This window comes from Ischnura elegans, chromosome 2, assembly GCF_921293095.1.
Source record: "Ischnura elegans chromosome 2, ioIscEleg1.1, whole genome shotgun sequence".
In the NCBI taxonomy this organism is placed as follows: domain Eukaryota; kingdom Metazoa; phylum Arthropoda; class Insecta; order Odonata; family Coenagrionidae; genus Ischnura; species Ischnura elegans.
Genome location: NC_060247.1, coordinates 75600469 through 75627688, shown reverse-complemented (window position 1 = coordinate 75627688; position 27220 = coordinate 75600469). Strand labels below are relative to the sequence as shown.

The following is a 27220-nucleotide window of genomic DNA, read 5'->3' as shown; positions in this document are numbered from 1 at the left end:
CCATCTATATATTGTTTGATTACATCCCAAATTACATTATGATATACAGTATGTCTTATGCCAGCCCTTAGGATTCCAGACCTTAAGCAAATTTTTTTCCAAATAAAAAATTTATAAAACACAATAAAGTCCCATTTTTACTGCCCTGATGAGTGATTTTTTTGCAAAATTTGTTAAAAAAACTGTGATGAATTCTTGTCAGCGTTAAATTTGAGTGAACTACCTTTAGTAGGTGTAACTCTATTATTGTGGAGGATGTCGATAAATGTATTGCAATAGACCTGCATGAGTTTCAAGTGGGGATGGGTGTATGTTTTTATTTATTATTTCAGCGTAATAAATGAATAGTTTGAAAGTGTCCTAGCTGAATTTGATATTCAAGGCTCATGAAGAAAATATGATACAGTTGGCCCCATTCTTGGTTAGTTTTGTTTAAGGTATTGTAAAATATTTTTAACTCCATTATATTTTAATTTTGATGGGTGTGTGACAAGAAGTTTAAGAAGAAGTTTTAAGGGTTTCTTTTTATCAGACCCTTTCCTTATCAGACATCTTTGGTTTAGGCTGTATTCTTAGCCTTGTTTAAGCAGGATGTAATGCATGAAGTCCCATGTTAATCTCTTATCTGATCACTGTACTGAAGGATATTTCACTGCTTATGGTACATTCGACCGCAGTCCTAGGGGTAAAGTTGGAACAATATATCTATATATTTATGCCATAGGATAGATTTTTTAAAAATCCAAATTACTGCTTCTGTCTTTGGGCTTGCCTTTTCCAAAAAACCAACCGTGTTAATTCTTGTTTGCAGCTGGGTCGAAAGCCAGTCAGTCTGGTAGTCAGGCGCACATAGATCCGAATGGTGCACTGGGCGCGACATCAGCGTCCCTCGGCAAAGATGGCATGTTTGAAGGGAATCAAGAGAAGGCTGGAGACGGTGGCGTTTTGGGACCTGGTGCCCTTGGTGCCAGCACAGAGTATGTCAATGGTGGAGGCGGTGGTGTTGGTAACCAAGAGGATGCCAAGCAAATCACAGAGAAGCCAAAAGATGATAAGGACACTCCAGTCTGAAGAGAGAGCACAGATTTTGTTTTGTGTTTTTATTTCATTGGGAAAGGAAATATGATTGTTTTCCCTCGAATTTTATTATTACCACATTAAAGACCTTGTTCCATCTTCAGTAGGAAACAAATAGAGAGCTGGTTCATAAAACTTTTGAATCAAGGAAAAATGTTTAGAATACGGAAAATTTTAGTCTGGACAGTTGAAAGTTGATGCTCCGCAAGAGTGTTTTTGAACAGTGTCTTGTGTATTTATTTTTTTAAAAGAGACTTCATTGAAATGCCAATCAGTATGTTCAGTGTCATGATACTATTGTTTAACAGTCTTGGAGATATGTTGAAATTCTATATCCAAATTTATCGTCTTTGGCAGCGTGGGCAGTACATGAGATAATGGTCAGTCATTAATCGATATTTCATGTGGCCACAATGAGGTCTGTATTTTTGCAGTTGCCTGTTAAAGTAAAACTATCATGATTTAACTTGTGGCAACAGCAATTCAACCTCTTTTCAGTTAATTCTTGCTTATTAGGTGCAAAAGGATGTGCCGTTGTCTCATTTTCAATATGCATGATTTCAGTGAATCAAAGATATTCCATTTCAACTCAGGCCCTAAGTTTGCTAGCTATTAGACTTAATGCAGAAACTTTATCCAAGAGTTTATGGTAGGAAATTGTTTTCTCATAAAATAAATTAAATATTATATTCTCTAGAATGAATCTGTGAAAAGGGTGTTAGATGTATTGAAGATACAGATAATTTTAAAAATTATTTACATAGAAAGCAAGTTGGTGTGATAGATATGTAAAAAAATATACAAAGAGATGGTAAGAGAATCTATTAAACCTCATATACCTTATTACTGTTAAAATAAAATTAGTGTTGGACCAAGTCTGAAATAGGACACATTCCCTGTTGAATTAAGTCCAGCATCGTAATGAAAAGAAAGAAAGATAATTATTACTGAATCTCATCCACTTTCAACTTCTCATCATTCATATTTAAGATCTCAAGAATTACTGGGTAGACAGCGAGTTTTTTTTCATTTTGTGGTGTGATGAAACTAATTGCTATTTTCTTGAGCAAAATAATTTAATGGAAATTAGTAGTAACATTTTAAAAATCATTCTTATTATGATATGTGTAAATGTAAAAAGTAAAGTTAAATTTTGTTATAAACTAGACATGCCCATTTAAGTAGTTGGGTTGATTTCCTCAGCTATTGATAAATACTCATTTGATTAATTTACAATTTTGTAGAATTTTTTACTTTTGTATATTTTTATGTCTTCCATTTTGTAGTGGTAATAATTTTGAATTACCTTTTAGCTGCTAACTATTGAGAAAAGGTTGTGTCATTTCCTGCGACTTCCAAATCCAATGAAATACATTCTTTACAAAGTTGTGAATCGAAGAATTTGAGTCACTGCTGGATAGGTCAAAGTAGCTGTATTGAAGTTTTATCCTGAATATGTATTATTTTGCTAAAATATATACAATATTGTTTTATCTGTAAGTAATATATACTTTATATTGAATCTCATTTTTAACCTTTATCCCCCAAATCAATTGATTATGATTGGCTTTGTGTTATGACGGTATATTGTTGAAAAATAAAATAACTTTTAGATCTAATGTTTAATGAGTAAAATGATAATGCTTAATAATGTTTTCAAATTTAAAACATGTGGCATAAATTATTATAGAGTGGGTGTAAATATGAATATTTACCAGTTGCCCATCTTTGCTTGTGTAATGCCCGCATACTAATTTTATGGATAGTCTTATAGAAAGATAATGAAGCCGTGCCTGGTATTCAGTGTTAGTCCCCAGGGACAAACCTGAGCCAGTGGAGTGCAATCTCCAAGTTTGGTCACAATTTAACTCCTGTTAAGCAGTGTCTGTCATAATGTTCAGGTGAAAACTATAGAAATATCATGTATAGCTCTTTTCTAGATAATTGAGGGAAGATCTTCAGACCTCTGACGAATTTCCTTCAATTGCTGTGAGGATGAGTTGTCTATTATTTTCCATCGTAGGTTTGTTGTCATGACCTTGCGGTAAATTTTTTTTCTTTCAATGCTTCGAAATTCAGTATTTAGAGTACAGCTATAACAACATCTGCTGATGTTGGAGCCATACATAGATTTAGCAATTTGTTCTCCATGGATTTATTTAGTGGATACCCATTTTACTTCTTGGATTGAAATTGAGTCTTTTTATCTTGAAAATAGTTAGTTTGATCTATTTCAACTCTACGAGTTTTAGAATATCAATGAAAACTACGTTTTTAAGCTACAGCATTCATTCACAGCACTAATGACCAGAAATGGATTACGTAAATCTACAAAGTTTCAATGAGACTGTGTGTATATATGCTAGCGATAGATATGTCACGAGTACTACTTATGACAACAGCTTTAGTTATCATTAAGCTAGTCTTGCTACTTCTAATTTCCCTTACTTACATTTTTCGGAGGTCAAAGTTTATTCACACTTACCAAGTTAACAGAACCCTTTTAAGTAGAATATTTTTTTTGCAGTATTTCTAGGGTTTTATGTCTCCAATATCATAGTGAAATTAAACCTAACATGAGTTCTTTCCTAAAATATGATTAAAGGGTGAAGGAAAGACTAGCTAGATGTTTAAATAGACTTGTTATATAAGCATTTTTGATGTGCACTAAGAAAACCAAAATTTGCTCAAAAGAAGGCTGTAGATCAGGAATGTGAGGAAAGATGCTGCCCTCTGTATGTTATTTTTGAAAACTTTTACCTCCTTGAGCGTCCAGCTCATACTGTAAACTATTATAATTCTCGAGAGATCTAGAGAATTAAAAGTTCATTAAATGACTGCCACTTCTGTAAGTGAACCCTGGACTTCAGTATTCAGAAGCTATTGTGCCAACTGTTTATGCCAGCTGTGCTCATTTTTCAGATGTTTTCTTTGCAGTTTTTTCAGTAGGTAGAGGAGCTTTGAAATGAATTTACATATGTCTCTGCATGTACGATTTAATTTGCTTGGGAGTTATAATGGTTACAATTGCTAAATTGGTGGAACCTTTTTTTTTTTTTTTGGAGGAGTTGACCACATCCTGTATTTTCAGAGCCGTAGGCATCCTATCTATTGAATTTACAGTTTTGTGTGAGTGAATCAAATCATGCATCACAAATTATCAAAGATTCATTACTCTATGAGAAATGTGTGTAATACTGATACTTCCCGAAGCCCAATGGTGTATTAAGTGCCAAATATTTAGGGGAGGGGCGGTCTGCATTTCTGCATCCTTGAAATGTCTTTCACAAGTTGATGAACCCTCAAAGAAGTGCCACTTTGGGTTTTGAATTCTCTTCTGACTCCCTTTCTTAATGCACCATTGGTGTCTATGATGAAATCGATCGTAACGCACATGAAAATTTACAAGCTATTGATTCACAAAGAAAAAAGTGCAAGTATTACACAAGCAAATCTGGTGTACTTGTTCATTCCTTTAAATTAGCCCAAAGGTTAGTGATATATAGGTAAGAAATTTGTAAGTTGTGACTTTATTTTCTTGGAACATTTTGAAAACATGAGACTATTTACTTGGCAAACTCTTCTCTTTAATGCTGCTTTGTAATTTACCAATGCTTTAATTAGTATTGTTGAACTTCAAATAAAAATGCTAAATTGAGTGAAATTTATCTAAAAATTTCTATGAAATTATTTTTGTAAAATATTTTATCAAACTATTTCTGTTTATGTATTATATTGAAATTTAACCTATTGGCTAGCCTTAAATAAAATAAATGGAACTTATGTCAAAGATATGTAGGATCTAAATATGTCTATTATTCATTTAAACCAAATCGCACTTAGTTCATTGCTATCACTTGATTTTTGTTTCTTTCTTGTCATCAACGTTGCACATGTTTATCATGACCTACTTTACTCATACATCTGCACTGAAATTTCCATGTCATACTTGTTAGACATTGTTTCATAACCATCTCATTGTCCCATGGTGCTGTAATCTCCTACAGTACAGAAGATGAGTATAATTAGGCCCTTTTTCGAAAGCTTTTATTTTATTTCATCTATCTGCATGCATTTATTCCAAAGACTCTTCAGCATTAGGGAGATAAGTATATTACTTGAAGAGTAATTATGCTCTGATAAAAGTTTTTACTCCAAAAATTGTCTTAATGTCTTCAAAGCGATTAATAATTGGATGACTTCTTTTTACATGCTGCATGATGCACTTTTCCAAGTAAAAAGGATAAAATAGAGTGGATCTTAAACCAGATGAGGCCGTAAATTGTTGATTTTAAGTACCCACTAGTGTTATAGTCATTTTCAGAGCATCCTATTCATTTGCACTCAAATTCGATCATTACTGGGTGCTCGCTAAAAATTTATTGATGTTCTGTGAAACTGTATTGAATCTGAAATTTCTTGAGGAGTTTTTCTTATTACCCTTCAGTTATAGCAAGAGGAATAAAGAAATATGCATAGATATTTTAAGTAGTACTTCTCAGTATTATTTGCTATAGAAACATCTCTTCAGCAGGTAGTTCCAAGAGCTGATAAAAATGTATCCTCCTAACTATCTTATTAGTCATAAATGCATTTTCAAATCCCTCATTCATTCGGAATATATGTACATTAAGTTAACTGTCCTGAAATCTTAATTAACTTGATAAGGTAGTTATTGCTAAACAAAGAACAGAAAATGCTGACAATGAGATTTTCATAAGCCACATTGCAAAAAATCAGGAAGACACCTCGTAATTATTTGAGGATGTATTATTTTGGTGAGCTATTATGTGAATTTTAATGCCCTAATTATGTTTTCTTCTTGTTAACCTCCTTTTTAGAAATCATCCATGTCACGGAGGATTTTTGTATTTCATAAAACTTCAATTTGAGTCTCTCATTAGTGTTGTCATGCCCTTTCTTTTACGATTATGAACTAATGTTTTCTCTCAGTGCATAATGAGTCTGCTAATCAGCAAATACTCTATTGTATCAGTTCTTCTACGCCTTTTATTCATCTGAAACATGTGTGTTGATGTCATCCCATTCTAATGAGAGACATCTAGGTTTTTGAGCTGAGTGTAAATAGTGGATAATAAAAAAAGAATATTACTCTTCTAATAAATCAAGTCATCAGTTTTCAACATTCTTTTAATGGTATAACAAGGCTACTGGTCTTTCTGTGTAGAAGTGTATTGTCCATCCGCAAAATTAAAACACAAAAATTGATACTGTAGTATGTTCAATGATGGCGTTTTCTCTTGCACAATTTTGATCAGGTTTAATTAATTAAGTATAATTGATATTGTGTACTGTCTAGTTATCTCATGGGATCTTCTAAGGATTAATGAAAAGTATTCCTCTATGGTCTAGCCTATGATTTTAGGCAACCTTAAAGTGTGCAAGTTACCTTTTCACGGTCTGGACAGTGCACATTATATGCAGCATTGGGATTTTAAATTCTGTGGTAATTACTTGTTAATGATTTAATGGGGCCAAATTAGTATAGAGACCATTGTGTTTTTTTGCAATGGTTTTTATCACTGCTAAAAAGAAACGTTGGGTGATCTAGACTGTATATATTGTATAATTATTATTTTAGATATAGTAGATTAACACCCATAGTTGTTATATGCACAGATGGACAATTTTAATAGTCATGTTATGATGACTGATGTTAACTATATGCTCATAGAACATTTTAATTTCACATTTGTGAATTGAATCAGGCAGTTACATATTAAAACATATATTATGAATATCAATTGCATCTACAGTTAACTTCCTTTTGAGTATATAAGATTCATTAAGAACTTGAGAAAATTTTGTAAAATTGGTTGTGAAGAAATATACTTGATTTTTGGTAATGGTTAATAACTCCTATTTGTCATTATGGTTAGTAAGTATGATAGATATTGTATGCTAAAATTTGTGAAATGTATTCTTGATAGTAAAACTAAGTATTTATTTTTGTTGTATAAAATCTCATACATTCCACTCGTCCTGTGAAGCTTAAGTGTGATAAATGTTTCTTGTTAAATTGTGCTATAGTCTTTATTACACTTATTGTATGATATTAAAACACTATTTGGATCTAAATAGAGGTACTCAAGTGGTATTCACCTTTTAGTTTGTTTCGAATCATTGATTTACTGTGTTAGTTGCCATTCCCATTGATCACTTCACTGGAAAGACACCTCTCATTTGTCATGAATTACAAGTATGCTGGTAAATCCAAAATGACTAAATATATTAACTGAAGTTGGCATAACATTTTGACTTGACAGCGAAACTCAAAATAAAGTATCACATGAAGACAATGTTGTTTATTACTTACAGTGTATCACTTACCAATGTTTTTGTGTGATTAAGAAAGTTTTTGTCCAGTTTTCACTAATACATTGTGGCGGAACATGAAAACGCCACCTATTTTACTGGGTGGGGAGGGCATCAATTGTCCCGAGTACGGAATGATCGAACGATTATTGAGTACTTTGAAACATTAAAAAAAAATATATTTTCCACTTCAGACATAGCATACACACACACTTATTGAAATTAAATACCCTGATGAGAATGAGGTGAATCGAAAAGTGCACAAGATGATATGGTTCTATTGCCCCCCCTCCAAAAGAAATACAAAAAAAAGCAACAATTTGTGATTGGTAGAATTCGTGGGCCGAGTTTACAATTTGCCCAAATTAAGTTTTTAGGCTGCTCTCGTGGTAACACTGAATCAGATTTCTGACAAGGAGTCAACAGTTTGGTGATTACATACGGCGCACCGGGATAGAGAGAAAGAACCCAAATATTTTGGATACACAGTTTGGGGATTAAATCGGGTCTGGGCGAACGAGCACGGGGACGGGTCGCTGACTGCGACGTTCTTACGGTTTCGTCGGAGCCTTGAGCAGTAGGAGCCGTCGATGATGCGACACGTTGGACCCCAAATGTCCGTGGGATCGGGGGCTGTCTTCCTCCCGACCTCTGGGCGTTGGTCCTGCCTGTCGCTCGTCTGCAATCTTGCTCTCCGCTGCTGGCTACCTCCGTAGACAATCTCGTCCCGCTAACAGCACTCTTTGGGTACACCCAGAAAAATGACGACCAATCTGGCACGTCATCAATCCCTTTCTGCGTCGATCAGGATAGCCTTTCTCGCCCGTCGACCAAACTAGCCTTTCTCGCCCGGAGGCTCTCTCCGTCCGCAGCTTTATAGTGATATTGGAGGGGGATGATACACAGGGGATGGGTCTTTTGGGACAGGAGGGGTTACACTTGGGCCTCACTGTTGGGTGGGGCAACCACCGGTCCGAGCTGACCAAACACTGAACATTTGTGAGTCACTTTTACCTCATGCCCGGGGCATGACACACTATTACGCACACACTCAGACATACCCACGCTCATCCACACACATGTGATCATCCCCTACTCGGGTCATTACATAACGAGAGAAAATACGTGACATAAGGTCGGTATGTCACAGTGTATCACTTACCAATGTTTTTGTGTGATTATGAAAGTTTTTGTCCAGTTTTCACTAATACATATATATTTCTCCTATGAAGTTAATTTCTGGTGGCATTCAATTTTAGCTTCATCTCACCAAGCTAGTAGACTTACCTATGTTCATACATTTAGACCTTAAGACTCTCCAGAGAGTACTAAACCATTTTGTGATATTACTATCACATCTGTGTATAATAAGCCATTCTGCATCAATCATCATTGATTTAGAGTATGTACCAATTAACACTCGCTGTAGGCAATGCATGCTATTTTCACTACTGTACCATGACTTATATTTTGACCCACCACAAACTTGCCAATTCATGCATCACAGATATACATCGTTCATATCCCTGATTATTTTCATCTTAATTAAAACACCTAACTGGGATGAAATTCATATACAATTGAAGATGACCTGGCATGGTGGTGCTAAATATCATTTCACTGAATATTTTTACTTTGCCTGTGCTGTGAGATATGGTTGAAAGACTTTCATTTTATCCATATAAGTTATCTCTTCCATATTATCAAATAATTTTACTATTAAACAGGCCAATTTCTACTTATCACTTCTTTCTCCATCTGCACAATGCTTACCTATAGAAATATATATTGTCAAAATCATTTAAATAAAACATTTCAAAAAGTGCAAGCAAAATCAGCTCAGATCGTGAGTCATATCCATATTAAGTCAAACCCATTGTAAACTGGGTGTCTACTGTTTTGGGAAATGTTAGGAATTAGAGGTTGACATATCTTACAGGAGGCATGAAGGGGGTGGTCGTTTGTCAACCACGACCTTGAGCTCTACTGAGATTATGGTTGATGTTACTCTTGAATGGCTGTGGGACAAATGCCTTCCTAACAAATGACCATCTCAGTGACACACTTGTTTGTTTTCTGTTGCTTCCTCCATGTGCCTAGAGTATACCTGATTGCAAGAGGTGGTTAAGTCCCTGGTGAGACACCAGAAATATTTGTCAAATTCTTCTAGGCATCTGTTGGCTTGCCTCTCTTTCTATCTCTTTCATGTACACGGTCAAAGTGCAGACTTTTGTGATTAGGCATGGGCCAGTGGTGTTATGGTGCCGGAAAGCAGTTCTGGTACTGGCTAACAAAAGACATTATAGTCAAATAACACTTGTATCAATTTTGTTGCCTCAAAATTTCCAATATATACATTCTTTACCAGAATAAAAAAATTGTAATGAAATGCAAATACATAATAGCTTGTAATAAAAAACAGTAATATTTCACTTCTAAAACAGAGTTAAGAAAAGTGCGTTCCGGCTCTGCTAATTTTGCCATGACATCACTGGCACAAGCCTTTTCATTTAATTCCAAACCCTTTGTGTAATCATCTTAATAAGATCAATATAATAAGCTCAACACAGCCTATTTTAGCCCTATTACCTTTGAGTACTACTCTTAATAATTCACCAGGTGTGACCAAAAAGCATCGCAAGTTCTATGGATGTGTGTATTTGAGCGGCTTCCTCAGTCTGTGCCTTCCTTACAGGCAACATGTTAGGCAGTATAAGTTTTTCTAAAAAAGTGAACATACAATATCTTGAGATATCTAAGCTACCCATTAGCAGACTTAGATACTTTGTGTGGAAAATGCCTTGTTCTCAGCACATCTGTACTGGCTGTAAACCTATGGCTTAATGGTTACCCTAAGGAAAAAGAACCAAGATAATCTCCATCGTATGGCCGAGAAAAGGGCCCAGCATCCCACTGGGCCCTGGAACAAGTTGAGATATGCATTCCAGAGGGTCAAGTGAAAGCGTCACCCTGGAAATGCTAAGAAATTTTGGTGGTACCCATGAGAGAAGGACCATTTTTAGACTTCTGGCCCAATCATATAAAGGCCAAATGCCATTAAATATCTTCACAAGACTGCAATAGGTATACCACAATAGCTAGAAACATGCAGCCTGCTAAAGGTTATAGTCTATTCACTTTTTGTCTGTGGGTGAGCTTTCGTGAGAGTCCGGACACTCTCGGATGGCTTTGCTGATAGGGGAGGGGTAGTTCCGAGAGAGAGAGAGGAGGAGCGAGCATAACGTTGCCAAATTTACATAGCTGCCCTACATTGTCAATGAAAACGTGTGAGTCATAGGTGGCCACAGGTATTTTGGCCCCGGCACTGAGACAATATACCTACTAATTTGGAAGGCATTGGGGATAATCCTTTCACAGAAGCCATGACATTGTCAGCTATCATGCTGAATGAGGCACCGCTGGTGGAAGGCATGCTTACAAGGAGAATGCGTGAGGTTTGGCAACACTGCTCCGCGAGCAGATTCACAATGTTCACTTGGCGGAAGTCTCAGAGCGACTCTATGAGGCCGCACCTACTGTTTGCTGATTGGCAAAGGCAAAGTCACACGTCGAGAAACTTTCCCTCCCCTCATCTCCACTTGCCTTGGCCACACCAGCTCACCCGCAGAATTAAATAGAACAGAATATAACTATGGGTAAATTTATGTCTCTATTGTTTTGAGTGTCTTTACGGACGATGATTGTGTACTCTTCAGCTTATCCTTTTCCAAATTTTTATCTCTAAATTGATCGAATACTTTTAAATATTAATCTTTATGGTATAGGTAATCATTTGCTTAGCATTTTGTCACAGTATATCACTTGATTGCTCTGGAGCCAACGTAAAATTTCTGATGAAGCATTTTAATATGAAAAGATTTCATGAGATATCATACGTTGTGACCTGCGACCGTCAGATTACAAAGAGGCTGAACTCCAGAAAAACTGTTAATTAGCAAAATTTTCAACCCAAGGATAGAAATCTTTCATTCACACTACCTCCTACTGGTCCTCCCGCTGGAAATTTTCTCTCCCAGTAAGAAGGCAAACACTATTTAGCAATTGAAGACCTGAAAACAGATGCAATAAAATGGTTGGCTCTTACTCAGGCATGAGTGAGTTATGGATGGGAAAGAGTGGGATCCGAAAAACTGTTTGATGAATATTTCTAAAGTGTTGTTATTCTTATAACCTTGGACTAGCCAGCAGCATACCTTTGCAGATTCACATGCTGGTGCAAAAATTGCACAGGAAATATTGCCACCTTTTTTCCCTTATCCTAGGGATTGCGGTGCTAAGTGCACAAACAAGCTGCCTTGTGGCATAGTAATTCTGGCACCATTATCCAACTTTTTCTCTAAAGCCAACTAAACTCCACTGAGGAAGAGGATGCGTAGGTAGATCAAGTGGTCAAACACATGTCATGAATTTGGGAGGTCTAGGTTATAATATTCGTGATGGGAAATAATTTTTTCTCTGTGGAATTATTGTACTTTCCAAAGTTATTGGACTGACATGACCATTGGTTTATGCTTTTCATTGTGTACATGACTGGGGAAATCCTGCAATTAATCATGATTTCTCAGAAACATGTTCAGAAACAGAAACATTTTTCAGAAAGGATAGCAGTTCAGTTCTTGGTTCCATGGGTCTTTCGCTTAGAACCAAAATCAGAGCCAAAGCAAAAAAAAATCAGCAACAAAATAATGTTTGCTAACTGTCTTGAAAACTTTTTTGCCGATAATGTACATTATGTACTTGAAATAGTGTGAAGTTACAATCCCTTGTGAGGCTTGCATTATTTTAGGAATATTTCTTGCATGTTTATGAAAACCTTAAATAACATTTTAAAATTGAGCGATTGAAAGGGAAAACTTGATTAAGAACTGGAACTGAGAACCAGGACCAAGAACCAATGCCAGGAACTGAGCTGGAACGGAAACCGGCAAAAACTTGGAGCTGTTCTATCCTTTATGTATTTTTATACTTTCACCTCCAAAATCAGCTCTGAAGCTTTACATTGGTGGAATTTGATAAATAAATATAAACATGTGCAGAGAATGAGTGAATAAATACTTAACGAATCATGTGCACCAAGCATACAGAAGGGACTTGGGGGTTCAAGGGAGAAGATTTTAGAAGTGTGAACGAACAACAAAATTCAGTCATTCATTCAGTAAGATTAAATCAAACTTCTATCCTGCAACATAGTATGACAGTATCTTATGAAACTAAGAAATATCATTTAAATTTTTATGAAATAAATATTCCATGATTATGTGTGCATGCTTTAATTGGCATATTTACACCATTTTTGACACATTATCCTTAAAAGCAAGTTCACTCCTTCTTTGATTTTTTTAGTCTTTTTTCGATAAATGACTTCTCATAATTAAATTATCTTCTTTATTTCCCTCTGACTACCTTTATTGTGTGGCTTCTTAGACACCAGAAGAACATCACTATCCTCCTTGCACATTGGATTTTATTTCCTCAAGATTATTTTCCTGATCATATCTCTAAATTGGTCAGCCATTTGATTTGAGGAAGTTGTGGTTTCTGTGGTGACTTCAGTGTTTTCATCAAAACCAAGTATATATGATCTGTTATAGAAGTCAATCCAGTTCACTCAGCTGCTGTTGAAGTATGAACTCTTTTAGGAATATAGTAAACCATGCAATCAGCAGGATGTACACATATTTAGTATCATTCAGAGGTAGGAATATATTGTTTCTCTGTAGTTCTACTCTCTGCTTTATTATTTTTTTTCAAACTTCAATTATTCCCGTGAATGTTATGATGAACTGGATAGTATCAATCGATACCTCCACTGCATAAACGCTCAACCATCGCCCACCGAATAAAATCCACTCATCTATATAGCCCATATGGTAGGTACTAGATTAGCGGATTTGATTCGTTGTTGAGCGTTTATGCAGTGGAGGTATCGCAATGTAGCCACAAAAGAGAGTAAGTTGAAATTTCCAAATACCCATTTCAGGGATTGTAACTAATAGATTATGATGTTTTTCACGAATTACTGATATAAAATATGGCCATCTTGTGCTGTACCATAAAGTTAATGTTCCTAGGTGCTTAAAATATCATTACCTCACATGATGCTTCTTGTATTTCAATGTTTGAAGCCTTGAGTCATAAATCTTGGATTTTCCAATGAATATTATTGAAGATGTATGAATATGACTTTTCCTGAAACAATGAAGTGTGTATTTTTTTCAATTCAGGTATCCAATATGGCTTCCTTATTGGAAGCCATCTGATTATGTATGATTAAGTATTGAAACATGCCATGTAGTACATTAATGGGCTCCTATGGAACATTTTTTTTCAGTAATTATTTGGGTAGTCGGATTTTTTTTAATCCAGACTTCCTTTATATATATTTATGCAAGATCTGGGTGGATCATTACTTTGTCCTCTTGTTTTGGCATATTTCTCTGCAATAAAATAATGAATACAGTAAAACTCACTGATAACGAATTTCAGGGGACCATCATTCTATTTTGTTAGAGGTGGAATCTTGCTGTCTCTGTAAAAAGAATTTTGCCCTATGTATCTCAGGATTGCCGGCTAACATTCCGTGTATTGTCTTTATTGAAGAAATTAACATTGGGATCATAGGAAAGTCCAAGGGATTGGGAACTCACCCCGTTGTATGTGGAAATTCATTGCATGTGTGATCGTTAGAAGCAAGTTTTATAATATATGTTATTTTCCCATTCTATGATCTCTTTTTCATGTATCTACTTGGTTAAATCTTTTATCAAAGTTATTTTGCCAGTTGAGGAAAGTTTTCTTGGAACAAATTTTTGATTTCCCGACTGGTGTTCACTCCCTCCTTTAACCTCCTAAAACTTTTTACATGGCATGCTCTCTTTTGCCATCGTTTAAGGACTTAATCTTGGTGGACACTTCACTTAATTCTCTATCTGTTATATAGAGAATTAGCAGTATGCAAGCAATATTCAAGAATATGAGAATAATTTAGGCTTAGGGAGCATTCCTGAGTCGTTCACTGAGACCCAAAGTCAGAATTCATGAAGTGAATTTTGTTAATGGAAGTGAAAGACTAATTAGAGTAAAAAAATCACCCTTATTGAGCCATTCTCTTGAATGATTAAAATAAGAAAATGTGAAAGTTGCTACTCAATTTTCATAATCGGTGACGTCTTCAGTGTTTTGGTTCATATATTCATTCAGGGAGAGCCTTTCATTGAGGAAAGGAATCACTCACCAAAGTGTGCGCAACAAAAAGCCACACGGAGCTCATGCACAAGGCTGAGGAGGTGGTGACCTGATGTGCAAGAGATAATGATTTCATCAACTTATACATGAAAGTGTTTTTATCTCAAATATGCATTCGATACATCCCCTCTTCAGTGTAAACATCATAGATGCGGTAATGAAAATGATACACTTTGTGTAGACAACAAATTTTTTTATTATGTCCAAATGTAATTGCAGTTGATCAGTAATGATTCTTGAGGAAGATATATCGATATGAATATGTATCGAAACATTTCATTTTCTCTCTGCTATTCATCCTACTGTTCCAAAATATTCTGAGTATAGCATACAAGGTTGATAATGTGAGACTTTACTTATCTTGTTGTATACAGGTCAACCTTTGTTTCCATTTTATATTGATATCAATTTTCAATGTAAATTATAGGGAAAGAAAATTCTAATAATCATTGACTGGATTCTGTTATAGTGAGACGAATGAAATTATCATGAAATACCACTCATTCGGTTGATCACGTTAGGCCATAATTGGTATTCCACTTTATCGATTTTTCTACGACTAATATCACATTGACTGTCCTGGGATTTAATTTTTCCATATTAACTTTCCTATTTTATGAAGTATGAGACTGAAACTCATATATTAAGCTAACATCAGAGTGCACAATGTAATAAAAGATTGAAGAGATTTTTCATCTCGAATAAGTTGACAAGTACCTAGGTGACAGATCAAGGATCGACAAAAATATGTCTCTTTATTTTTTACACTCTACGATTACGATCTTTACAGAAATCGATTACAGAAAAAATTGGTGAACAAGCCCATCACAAAAAGTTGATGACAGCAAGGGCACAGCCAGGCATCAAGGCTGGAGGGGGTTTAGGTGCAACTAATACCGGTGTGTGTGGGGTATGGAATACCCACCAGGATAAGCATGCGTGGGTGCGAGATTAATAACTTGCGGAATTTTAAGATAAATGGGTCAAAATGGTGAGTTTTACGGCTTTGCGAGGGATATTTTATTAATCATCACACTATTCTATTAGTAATATCAATCCAATTAAGTAAAATGGATTAAACTTAAAAATTTCTCTGAGCTCTGGGGGGGGGGGGGGGGGTTATCCCCCAAAACCCCCCCCCTCGCTGTGCCACTGAATGACAGGGCCATTGTGCAGGAGTGAGGAGAGAAGGTTGTTTAAGAATTGGTATGGAGTGCTACATTGTTTGGTACAGATACATTGGCTGCATTGCAATTTTATCAGTGAGTGCACTCAGCTACATTGAGCGATCACCTCAGATTATTGGGCAAGTAAGTGATATGATGTCAAGGAATTGAGTGACATGACGTCATGGTACTGATTGCTTACTGGTTTAGTGAGCAAAGAAATCTTCTCTCACTTAAATTGCCACCGAGCCTGAGGGAGGAAAACATTCTAATTTTATATGTACTTATATTGGGTTTTAGTTATTATTTATTTTTGAAAAATACAACGACAATGGTTGGATTCCAATGGTCATCCCAGGGAAAAATGGTACATCTCTTTCAGTTGCCTGACAATGTTCCCAGCAGGAGGAACAAAATGTTGAGCATTTAAAGATCATTCCACACCACAGCACACCCAAAAATGGTTTATACCAGTGCACCGTCACCCTTTCTTCCTGTAAGATTTGTTTTTAGGAATGCAACTATGTTCACTTTAAGTATCAAACTATTCCACCGTTTCAGATTGGCATTTTTCCACACAGTCCCTTTTTAGATTAGACGTAGTTGTACCTCCCATCTTGTACCTTAACCGTTTCATACCTCAAAGTGGCTGTGGTCCGAAACTTTTGGATCTCATACCTGCCTGCAAATCAGGAATATTAGGGAAAGGACAGGGAAATGAAACGCAACAGAATTAAACAGAGAAAAGACAGGGAAACATCTGGGATCTTGGTATCTTTTTCGAAATGTGGGCATTGTTTATTGGATAGTGCAATCCAGTGGCGGATCCAGGATAAGGACAGGGGGTTAAAAATTAACTGGGGTTAAAAATTCCAGCAGTAGTGGGGGTCGGAAAAATTACCATTCTATCTAGTGTTAATTGGATACCCGGGGGGTGGGGGGGGGGGCTATAGCCTCCTTACCCCCCCTCCCACCTCCCCATAGATCCGCCTGAGTATTTGAGTAACTAATGCAACCCAGTAACACACTCCCTGAAAAGAAGGCAAATTGGAAGAATTTGTTTATTGCCATTAAACATTCCCTCATTGGAAGAAGTTGCTATTGGTGTCATATCCTTGTGGAAACTCTGTAGAATCATCTTATGAGTGTGTATTTCACCTAACGAAGCTCAAAGCTCCTGTAAAGTAGCCAAATGCATACTTTTTGCCGGGAATATAGCTACTTTTCAATATTTTTCTTAGAATACTTTGTCAAAAAAATGAAATTTTAATATAATGAGAAGTATGATAATTGTTATTGGATAATTTTAAAAAAATAGGAAATTATAAAAAATAGGAGGAATTATACATGCTTGGCAGTACCCATCTCGTAAGATGTCAGATGCTAGCTGGTAAGAAAATATCTCATCGGGTGAACCCAATTTATCAGAAGAGAAGGATGATGGGCAAATACAGCCATTTGCATATGGATTGGAAAATGAACCATCAACGTTTTTTGACGACTATTGGAATACACAAGGCTTTTCCGTTATATTGTGAACAGTAAAGAGGAAATTATAGACAAAGCAGGTCTAGGTACAAGCGTCTACAAGCAGTAGATCCAACCCAAACAGGATGTGTAGCGCGAGCGTGAGTATGCCTGAAGCTCCGCACAGGTTGGCGCCTGCAGTGGATGCGGGTACATCTGACTCTGGGTTATGAGATTTGCCGCGCAAAGCCGATTGTTTATGCTTGTGTAGCGTGAGCACAAAGCCGCCTGAATACGCTTCCAGTGTACGACCAGCCTTATCCCTTCCTGTTATTCACTTTTACAAAAATTCAATTCATTGACAGTATTGAAAACATTCTCCTTTTTTCTAGGTCATGTGCCTTGATTAAACTCTCTTTTTTACCATGTGCTGCTCACTTAAGGTTAATTGGAAAACATCTTCTGTAATTATATCAATTTATATTTTTTGTATTTAAAATTTGCTATGCCAATTGAACCATCCCCGCTTTAGTGGAAGTATTTTATCCTTTTGATGTTATGTTCAATCATTCCTCTATCTCATTACGCTGTAATTCCACATCATCGTGCCCGAATATTCAGAGTTTCAGCTCAGATATTTAATCCGCTTTGCATATAGAAAATATGTTTTTAATTTATAGTATCTGGAAATTCTGTTATAGGAATCAATTTCCTTTCTAATAGAAATTCAGTCTGTCTTAATAGCTACTTGTGAATGCACTGCACCAATCTTGGACGTGGTGAACCATCTTTTTCTGAATGGATGACTATTGCTTAGATAGTTATATTTCTTTTATGCATTTTATGTATTGAAGTTGAAAGTAAACAATCTTTTTATGATTCTGTTAATTTGAGTTAATTTCCTTTTCATCTGTTATTTTCCAGATCCTGCTCCTTGCAGAAATGAAAAAGAATCGTGAGTATCTCACTCAATTCGGTTTTAGTCATGTAAAGTTATTGGTCTAAATTATACAATTTAGGGCATATGTCATCATCTGTTCTTATTTCTTCGATAGTCATCAATTATGAATTATAATTTGGTAAACTATGCAGAATAAGGAACTAGTTTACCTTGTGATCGAAAAATCATTTTCTTTTCAGTTATGATTATATTTTTCAATCATAGCTCTCATTTTTTATGTTAAATAAGAATCTCTAATGATTTTTTATACTTTATCACAATGGATTTTAATAAATTTAAGTATACCGGGACTAGCCACGGTGATAACTTTTACGGGAGTCACCCACCTGCGGGTGACTCCCGTAAAAGTTATCACCGTGGCTAGTCCCGGTATACTTAAATTCATCAAAGAGAGAACACCTATATGTGTTCAAAGTTCGGACTTTACTCTCCGGCTGTGGCGCCGTGCGCACGATTTGGACTGCTCGTCGCATAATATGCTCAGCAGTCCATACCACCTTGTCCGGTATAGTCCACAAATTTCCACAGGGAAGAATGACGCCTTGGTAGCTTAACTGGCTAAAGCACTCGGCCGGAAATCGAGGGATCCGGGTTCGAATCCCGGTCAAGGTGAATGATTTTTTCTCTGTGGATTTTTCGCAGGATTTTAATAACACTTTTTATACCTAATACATTATATTGTATGCATGTTTTTACCTATTCATATTATCTCTTTTATTTCCAAACCATGTTCCATCTATGAGCGTGAATATAAGTCCCTACTTTTACTTTTATACTTGTCACAAAAATGTGAATGAAGCTTAGTGGTGGATCCACGATGGAGGGGGGGGGGGGGAGTCTTAAGTGCGGTTAAAAATTCCAGCAATAGTGGGGGTCAGAAAAAAATCACCATTCTGTCTAGTATAAATTGGATACCCAATTGGGTGGGGGCTAAAGCCCCCTCAGCCCCCCTCCATAGATCCGCCACTGGTGAATGTTATTATATTTTACTATCATAATTTTGGATATTTCATTTTCATAATATATCATTTGTGGATTTTGAATCTCATAACTATTTACTCAATCCAATATCAATTTCATATGCATAGTATTAGGAATATTATTAATTTTCCTGCTCACTCCCTCACATATACTATTCATACATAAGTGGAAAGTAATTGGTGTTCCTGACATTGAGTTAGCCTTCCTAAAATTACTCTACCATGGATTTGGCAAGAACCAATTGAATCTTTTAATGCCTTTCCTATCTGCAAAAATGATTTTCAAAATTTATGATGAATATAGGCACCCAGAAAAACCTAAGAAGGCCTATGGGTACACAATAAAGTAAAACATGCACAAGTTCATGTGTGAATGCCTGAATGTGAGAATGAGCGTAAACATTCACCATTTAACTGCCCATCTTTTATGAATGAACTGAAATTTTCGCCTTTTTTAACGTGGGTCATGCAATAGTGCAGTTTATATTCTATTCTGTTTAAACCATTCACACAGTTTTACATATACTTGTTCAAGTTGATGTATTGTGCTATCAAATCATGAAAATTTTCGTCCAATCCATAGGATTTTAACTTCAAAACTATAAGAATGTTACAAGTTATTTAGTTGGTAACTTTCCTAATTAATTTTATTGGGATTAACTTTAATCAGATAATTTTGTTTTTTTTTTTTGGGAATTTTGTCAACTATGTATACAACCCATAGCCATTTGAGAATTTCTTTGTTGGTGGAGATCCCTGGGATATCTCGCAGATTATGAGTGTTTTGTGTGTGTTAATTGGAACTTGCATTGCTACCAATCACAGAAAATTTCTTGTGTTGGGTTTCATCTACCTATCTTTACTAACTAAAGCAACTGTAAATGGCTTGCATGAACTATTCTACCTTGCACCAATGTCTTGATTAACAAAATCCTTGCTATGACTACAACATACTTAAATAACCATTACATTGAATTTCATGTTAACATGTGAACTAACTAAAACCATTAACATAACTGTGAATATATCCATGTGTATAAATATGTGTTTGTAATAATTTTGACAACATTTCTTGGCTCAAATTATCACACATTGTAATATCTTTATGTATATACATGCACCATTCGTTAATCAAGGGTTGATTATGCTCATTGCACCTTAACCAAGATAATCCTGAATTTGGTATTTGATTGCTTAACAATTTCAGAGAGTCTCTGACTGCATCAGATAAGGAGAAGGAGTCCCAACCTGTTGGAGTGGACAGTGGTTTCTTGCCATCTAATTGCATGGTTTCTAATGGCCCACAATTTAATGGAAGGCAAGCATGTTTCTATTAAGCTTGTTTGTGTATGGGTTGTAATTTAGTTATGAGCTGTCAAAGTACATATTTGATTGCCCTATTGAAAGTGTATGTTGTCCAGTCAATGAAAATTGAAAATGGCCAAATATAGGAACAAATCATCTAGTTGCAAAATCATCACAGAATTTCACACAGTGTTAGGGCACAGGGCTGAGCCTCATGAACAATCTATAAAGCCCAGATCCCTCAGGGGTGAGCAGGAATCAGAGAGCCCCATTAAAGGTTGGATTTTTATGGATAAGTCAAAAACCGTGACCTGAAGAGAAAAAGAATAGTATCACATAAATTCAGAATCATCAGTTTTCCATCGTCTGCAACTGGTAAACTTATCTTCAACAGAAAGAATAATAAGGGGAACTCTGGGAGAAATGGTTTTTGCTTGTTTTTTTTCTTGTTTGCTTTTTTATTATTGTGTTGTTTGGTTACAGATCACAGTTCTCGAGTTATCAATAAAAAGTGACCAATGGGGGTCAGGGCTTAAAGTTGGTTGTTCATAAGACTCAGCCCTTCTACTATACAAAAATTTGCATCAACACGTTTTTTTTTCTCCCAAAATCACTTGTTCATTGGACTAATGGGGAATATCATTGATGGAGTCAACATGTTGACTGCTGAGTTTAAGATGATGTATGTGTCCTTAACATGTAGATTTTTCTTTCCATGATTTTAAAATGGCAGAGGTAAATCAAAATGCAGTATAAGTATAAACATTTTTCTTAATTTGGCTGATGAAATATGTATGTGAATATCATGTTGACATCTGGCGAAATAGCAGCTTCCAAGTCTTTTTAAGAAAATGAGAGTTATCGTAAACCTTGAAATGGTTTTGTTCCTATTTTTAAAAGGTCTTGCATCAATATAATTGTAACAGTAATCTAAAGATGCATAAAATCGTCTACTGTATTTGCACTTAGCACTGAATGTGCGATGGTAAGTGATACCCAAGCACGAAAGTAATACCAAACCATATCAAATTACCCCACCATTTCAAGTAATCCCGATGTACGTTTCTACAAGTCAAAGTAGTATGAGGTACTTTGTATTTGCTTTTGAAGACCTAAAATCAGTACATCTTACCTCCATGACATGTTTTTCACATTTCATTGGCAATATGTATTTATAAAACGTATTGTTATTTTTAAACTTGTGTAGTCCCTTTTAGATAGGCAGCACGTTACACACACAATTTATGAGGTGGATGAGCCTTGACTGAGCTAATGCTAGTTGGATTGAAGGTGAAATGATGCAAAATCAGGTCATCTAAGAACACTTTCATCCAATTTTTTCCTAAGTTTGATCTCTGAAAGTCACCTTTCTGGCATCAGATAAGGCATTCTGAAGTTTTTATGAGATGTAAATTTTATCTTGGCAGAAGTCTTCCAAAGAAGAATTTTAAATGTATGTACAGTAAAACCTCTTCACATCGTAATGGAGGGGGCCAAAATTTGGGCAATTTGATGTATGGAGGTTCACTATAGAGAGGTTTTAGTGGTAGGCACCATTTTTTCATATCCTTTGGAAATGAAAGGCACTACTGTCTTTTAAACCATTGTATTTATGTGTTTAAACAAACATGCATACATCAGGGAACATATATTTATTATTTAATAATTACAGAAAGCGAGCGCTATCGCATGATTTTTACCATGATTCAAGAGAAAATGATGTGATCTCTCTCAATTCAACAGTCACTTAAAATGATTGGGGTAGTTGGATACCTTTTTTCTTATTTACTGTTAGGTATGCTCTCATATTGAACAAAATGGCCACAACTAATGATTAACGTGAAAATTAGAGCATAGTGAGGTATATAAGAAAAGAAAAGAGTGAAACATTTATTGCTGAAAATTTCATTCTATGTACGTAATCACGGCTGCATTAATGGTCTCTTGTTGTCTCGGTATGATTTGCGGAGGTAGTTAGGCCGTCTCGGGGGTATCTCCTTGGTATGATAAGTGGAGGTTTTACGATATAAAGAGGTTCACTACAAAGAGGTTTGCCTATAAATTTACATGTAAATCAGACGGGACCGTAGGGGTGGTATGATGTATGGAGGTTTATGATGTAAAGAGGTTCACTACATAGAGGTTTTACTGTATTCATTTTTCTTTTCTCATGAAGAGTTCGGCATCCTGTTGGGTTCATGTACATGTTTTTTTTAATGGATGAACTTTTAACTAAATACGTACATGTCAAGGGAAGTTCTTGGTGAAAGAGCATGCTAAACCATTTATCTTTTGTTGCACTCTAATTAAATGTCCAACTGATTTATTTCTTATTAAGTAACATGATTTTATACAAAAGGCAAATGTTTTGTGTCCTATTTTTCGGGAAAATATGTATTCCTTTCCTTTAATGTACGTACATTTTTTCTTTTAGGAAGTTGTATTATAGTTTTATCATTTTATTTATAAAGCAGAAAAAGAATGGGTTATAAAGTCAATAGCAAGATTTTCTTGGAAGCCATGGAGGCAAAATCAATGCTATGTAAATTTTTTTAGCGCCACATTGTATTCCACCGGGCTTCTTTCATTTTCTAGTTCCTGCATTTTGAAAATGAACGTCTCGGCTCTTTCCAGTCATAAGTGAGATATCATCTCCTTTGATGGTTTTTTTCAGTAATTGAATTTCAAAATGAATATTCAAATGTAGGTATGTCAAATTATTCACTCTTAGCCTGACTTCTGGCTGTTAAACATACAATATTCTCCGTATTGATAATTTATAGACATACTGATAAATGCTGAAGCAAATATCAGATTTCAGATATGTTTGTTTCAAATCAGTGTGCATAAATTTATTTCTAAATTTCAAACATAGAAGCAGTTCACCGCAATGTATCTTCCCATTAATTGTGCATTTGTTGGAGCACTTCCCATGCATTGCCAAATCTTTTTCTTTTGTGTTGCTCTTTTGCTTACTCTGCTGGCTAAGCTTACCCAATGGGGTTTATTTTAAAGTGAATTTAGCCTGTAATAAATATTGCTGGCTGTGGGGGAAAATGGTTTTGTGTTTGGAGTTTTGTCGTGGTGGCAGTGGTTTAAAGATTTAGCTTAAACATTAATCACTAAATATGAATGCATATTTAGTGATTTTAATGTGTTTTGTTGCAGAATGGACATAAAAAGTACTCACAAGGAACATTGCGTTCTTTTAATATTCATATGTTCTTTTTGTTGCAAAACACACAAGGGGAACTCAACTTGAACATTGTGTTCTTCTCATGTTTTTTCTGTCACTAAACACACAAAAAAGAACTATCTATTTCTTCTCTTTATGTTCATGTGTTTTTTCCAGCCTTTATATCAACTCACCAACCTGTCTGTTTGTTTGTCTGTTTGTCTGGTACAAATCTTGTAACTCAAATTTGACTCACTTCCTGTGAAGCAAAAACGCTGAAATTTTGCACACTTCTTCATTTCCAACGACAATACATGAAAATATAACTTTTTCTCTCCAACCCCCCAGTCAACCTATAGCCCCCCAAAACATGTTTTTGATCTAAGAAGTTCCAAATGGTCGATTTTCGTGTTTTGCGACCACAGTAAAAGTTATCCACTTTAGGCATATCCACATAGTAGGCATTTAAAAGCATAGGGGTGGCATTTTGAAACATAGGGGGCTTACCATTCACTGAAAATTTAATAAATATAGTGACTTTTTTAATACGTCACTTTTGGTTTTTCGGGGTCACTGAGTTTTTTTGCTTTGTGTCATATATAAACGTTGCTCATCCCCTGTAATCTAAATATAAAGGCTGGTTTTTAAAAAAAAATTTTTTATAAGAGCTTATTTTGTGTTCTTTTCATGTTCTCTTTCTCTCAATGGCACACTTTAAGAACCATATTTGAACGTTCAATTCTTTTTATGTTCATGTTGACTTTAGTGTTCTTTTCATGAATTCTTCTATCACAAAACATAGAAAGAGCATGTTTTGAAATTTGTGAACACTAAAGAATATTTATGAACATTCAAATAATAGTAAAACATGAAATAAACAAGCAATGAACATTGATTGAACACTACATAGCTGCTTTTCTGTTAGGGAATCTTTGAATGGGGAATGGATTTTCTCCATAGTTACCGGCTCACGTTGGTGAAATTTCACTGTCACATTGAAAGAAAAACTTAGTAAAAATTATTTAATATTATATTTTACATAAATTTATTTTCAGAAGAGTCCTCGTTATCAGGAAAATTACATCAAAACCCTTGAACTTAAATATATTCTTCAAATCTAAAATCAAAGGGGGGAGGTATTGAGAGTTAGGGAGGGCAAGGCCAAGGGCATCTGGCATTTCTTTTGGTTCAGGTGGATGGATTAACACAACAGATTCCCAAGTTAATCGTCCCACTTTGCCCAACTGTGGTCATATCCTTTTCTCTATCCTTCAATATCCCCCCTTGTTTTTAAGCTTGATGAACTTACTTTGGTTCAGTTCGTCTGATGTAGAACTTCCGCGAAACCGATTGGGTACAATGAGATTATGAGAAAAACATAATGTGGCATAGATTGTGTCAATAAGGATTTTCCTTTCCTAAAAATTGTCAATCTTAGATGATATTCATCCGACAGGGAAAAAATCTTCGTACAGTATTACCTCGAGATACAAGTTTGTTGCCATTTGTTCCATAACCTTGCTCGTATGTCAATTTGCTCATATCTCAAAGCAGTTTTCTACATTGAAATGAATTGAAATACCATTAACCTATTCTAAACTAGCTTTTGCAGATTTCTTATATTGGGATTTTAGGATTAAAGATTACATTTTATCCTGGATGTTTGGGTGTTCATGGCTACTTTAGCATACCCCTGAAGATAATGCACCATGACACCCACTGTAGACATGCCTATGGTATTGGCTAGTTACTATGTTCTCAAACTAATGGATACATTCAGTGCAGGCCACATCAGCTTGCATGATCTGTTTTTTCCCCATTAATGGAGCACATTCATTTTGTGGTCAAGATTCCTCATGTAAATTTTCACCTTCTCTGTTCCCTGTATACCAGATCTTCTCTTCGCTGAAGTCCCTCCCTTTGCTATGACCTACTCCTTGCTCTCTTCATACGTATGTGCTGTTTATGTTTAACTTAATATTTGACAAAAAATTTAACTAGATCTTGACAAAAGTTTTAAATTGCATTCTGCGGTGAAAATGTTTAAGTGCCATGACATCCTTAACTATCTTTGAAAGTCCAGATCAAGGCAAATGATTTTTCGATTGGATGTACATTCTTTGCCCGAAATTCTCTTGTCTTGCGAGAATTAGAAAAGGTACTTTGTTTTATTAGTTTGAATTTATTTTAAATAAAATCTCAAGAGTCCCATTAAGATGACCTCTTTTGCTTATGAACATAGATGATGTTATGCTCAAAATGCAGTGAATTCACAGTTTTGGGAGTGGTGATCATAAATTTTGTAAATTTCAGGAGCTCATTTGATGTTATATTTCATGTATTATTGCAGGAGTGACACAGAAAGTGCAGATGGTGGCCCCTTAAACGGCCCCAAGAAGAAGTCATCTTTCAAGTTGCCTCCATTTTTTAAGAAGAAGGACAAAGTGTCTGCAGATCCTGAAAGCTTAACGGTAGAACTCTCATCTATTTAATCTACTTCTTTACATATTTCTTGTTTTATTGAATATAAGATTGCTTCTATCCTTGTCCGACATCTAATTGACACTTCTCTACTGCTTTGCATTGATAAGCAACTTAGATTTGATGAGGGAAATACTGAATGGGATATAATCATAATGCAATTTTTCAATGCAAGTTAAAGTGTGTGCACTTTCTACTCTCAAATTAGGCTTACACGATTCATACTAGTATTGCTGGACATGTCAAAGAGTATATTAAAGATAAGGCAGAACAGCTCAAAGATCATCGAAGAGTCATTATTAGTATACTCCCACCAGGACGTGAATTCCTCAAGTTAAAATTCCTGAAGTTAAATGTTTTGTGTTTGATATTAATTTATGATTATTTATAGCATTAAATGGTTGTTTTAAAACAAGAAAACGATTTTATGTATTTGCTTTATGTTGTAGAACATGATTCTGCATTTAATTTCTTGTGATAACAAGCAGTCTTTGATTGATGGCATACTTTTGTGCACTAATTTACTTATTTTTCATTTTGATTCAATGACAGCTCACTTAGACTCTTACTAGTGGGAGGGAGGGTTGCACTTAGTTATATTTATTACAAAAATTTTGGGGGAAGGATGGAGCCCTTTGTCTTTCCATAGGCTCATTGACATTGGAGATTGGTTTTGAGAACAAACCCATTGATGCAGATTTAAGGATCATTTACCAGAGTATTTTTATAAAATCGATATTTCTTCATTGTGTTTGATATATTTTGTTTCCAGGAAGTTTTGACTTTAGGCTCAAATTTATATGTGGGAATGTTTTTTAATTGAATCTTTTATTTAAGTGAGATCATTATGTAATCGATTGCAGGAAAAACTAATGGGAAAATCTAACATTTTGGTAGTTTTGTACTTCTCCTTACTTGCAAAAGTACACCAACAGATTCTTCTGGCCTCAATTTCAGTCTAGGTCCTACCTGCCTTAGCCATTTTTATTACTGTGTGCACATCCTT

The 27220-nt window shown here is 35.4% G+C and overlaps 1 protein-coding gene across 7 annotated transcripts in view; it reads left to right on the top strand.

Annotated features, from left to right (window-relative positions):
* Positions 1–27220, top strand: part of LOC124153980 (fasciclin-3) — a 278922-nt gene that overhangs the window by 237648 nt on the left and 14054 nt on the right. For 4 of the 7 annotated variants that reach the window (XM_046527437.1, XM_046527438.1, XM_046527436.1 and 1 more), the window contains exons 8-10: positions 18237–18267; positions 20461–20571; positions 26084–26204. In XM_046527437.1, coding sequence (XP_046383393.1) covers positions 18237–18267; positions 20461–20571; positions 26084–26204 — 263 coding nt within the window. Of the gene's footprint in view, positions 1–811; positions 7398–18236; positions 18268–20460; positions 20572–26083; positions 26205–27220 lie in introns of those variants that run through there. The other 3 variants (XM_046527440.1, XM_046527439.1, XM_046527442.1) reach the window with 2 other exon arrangements.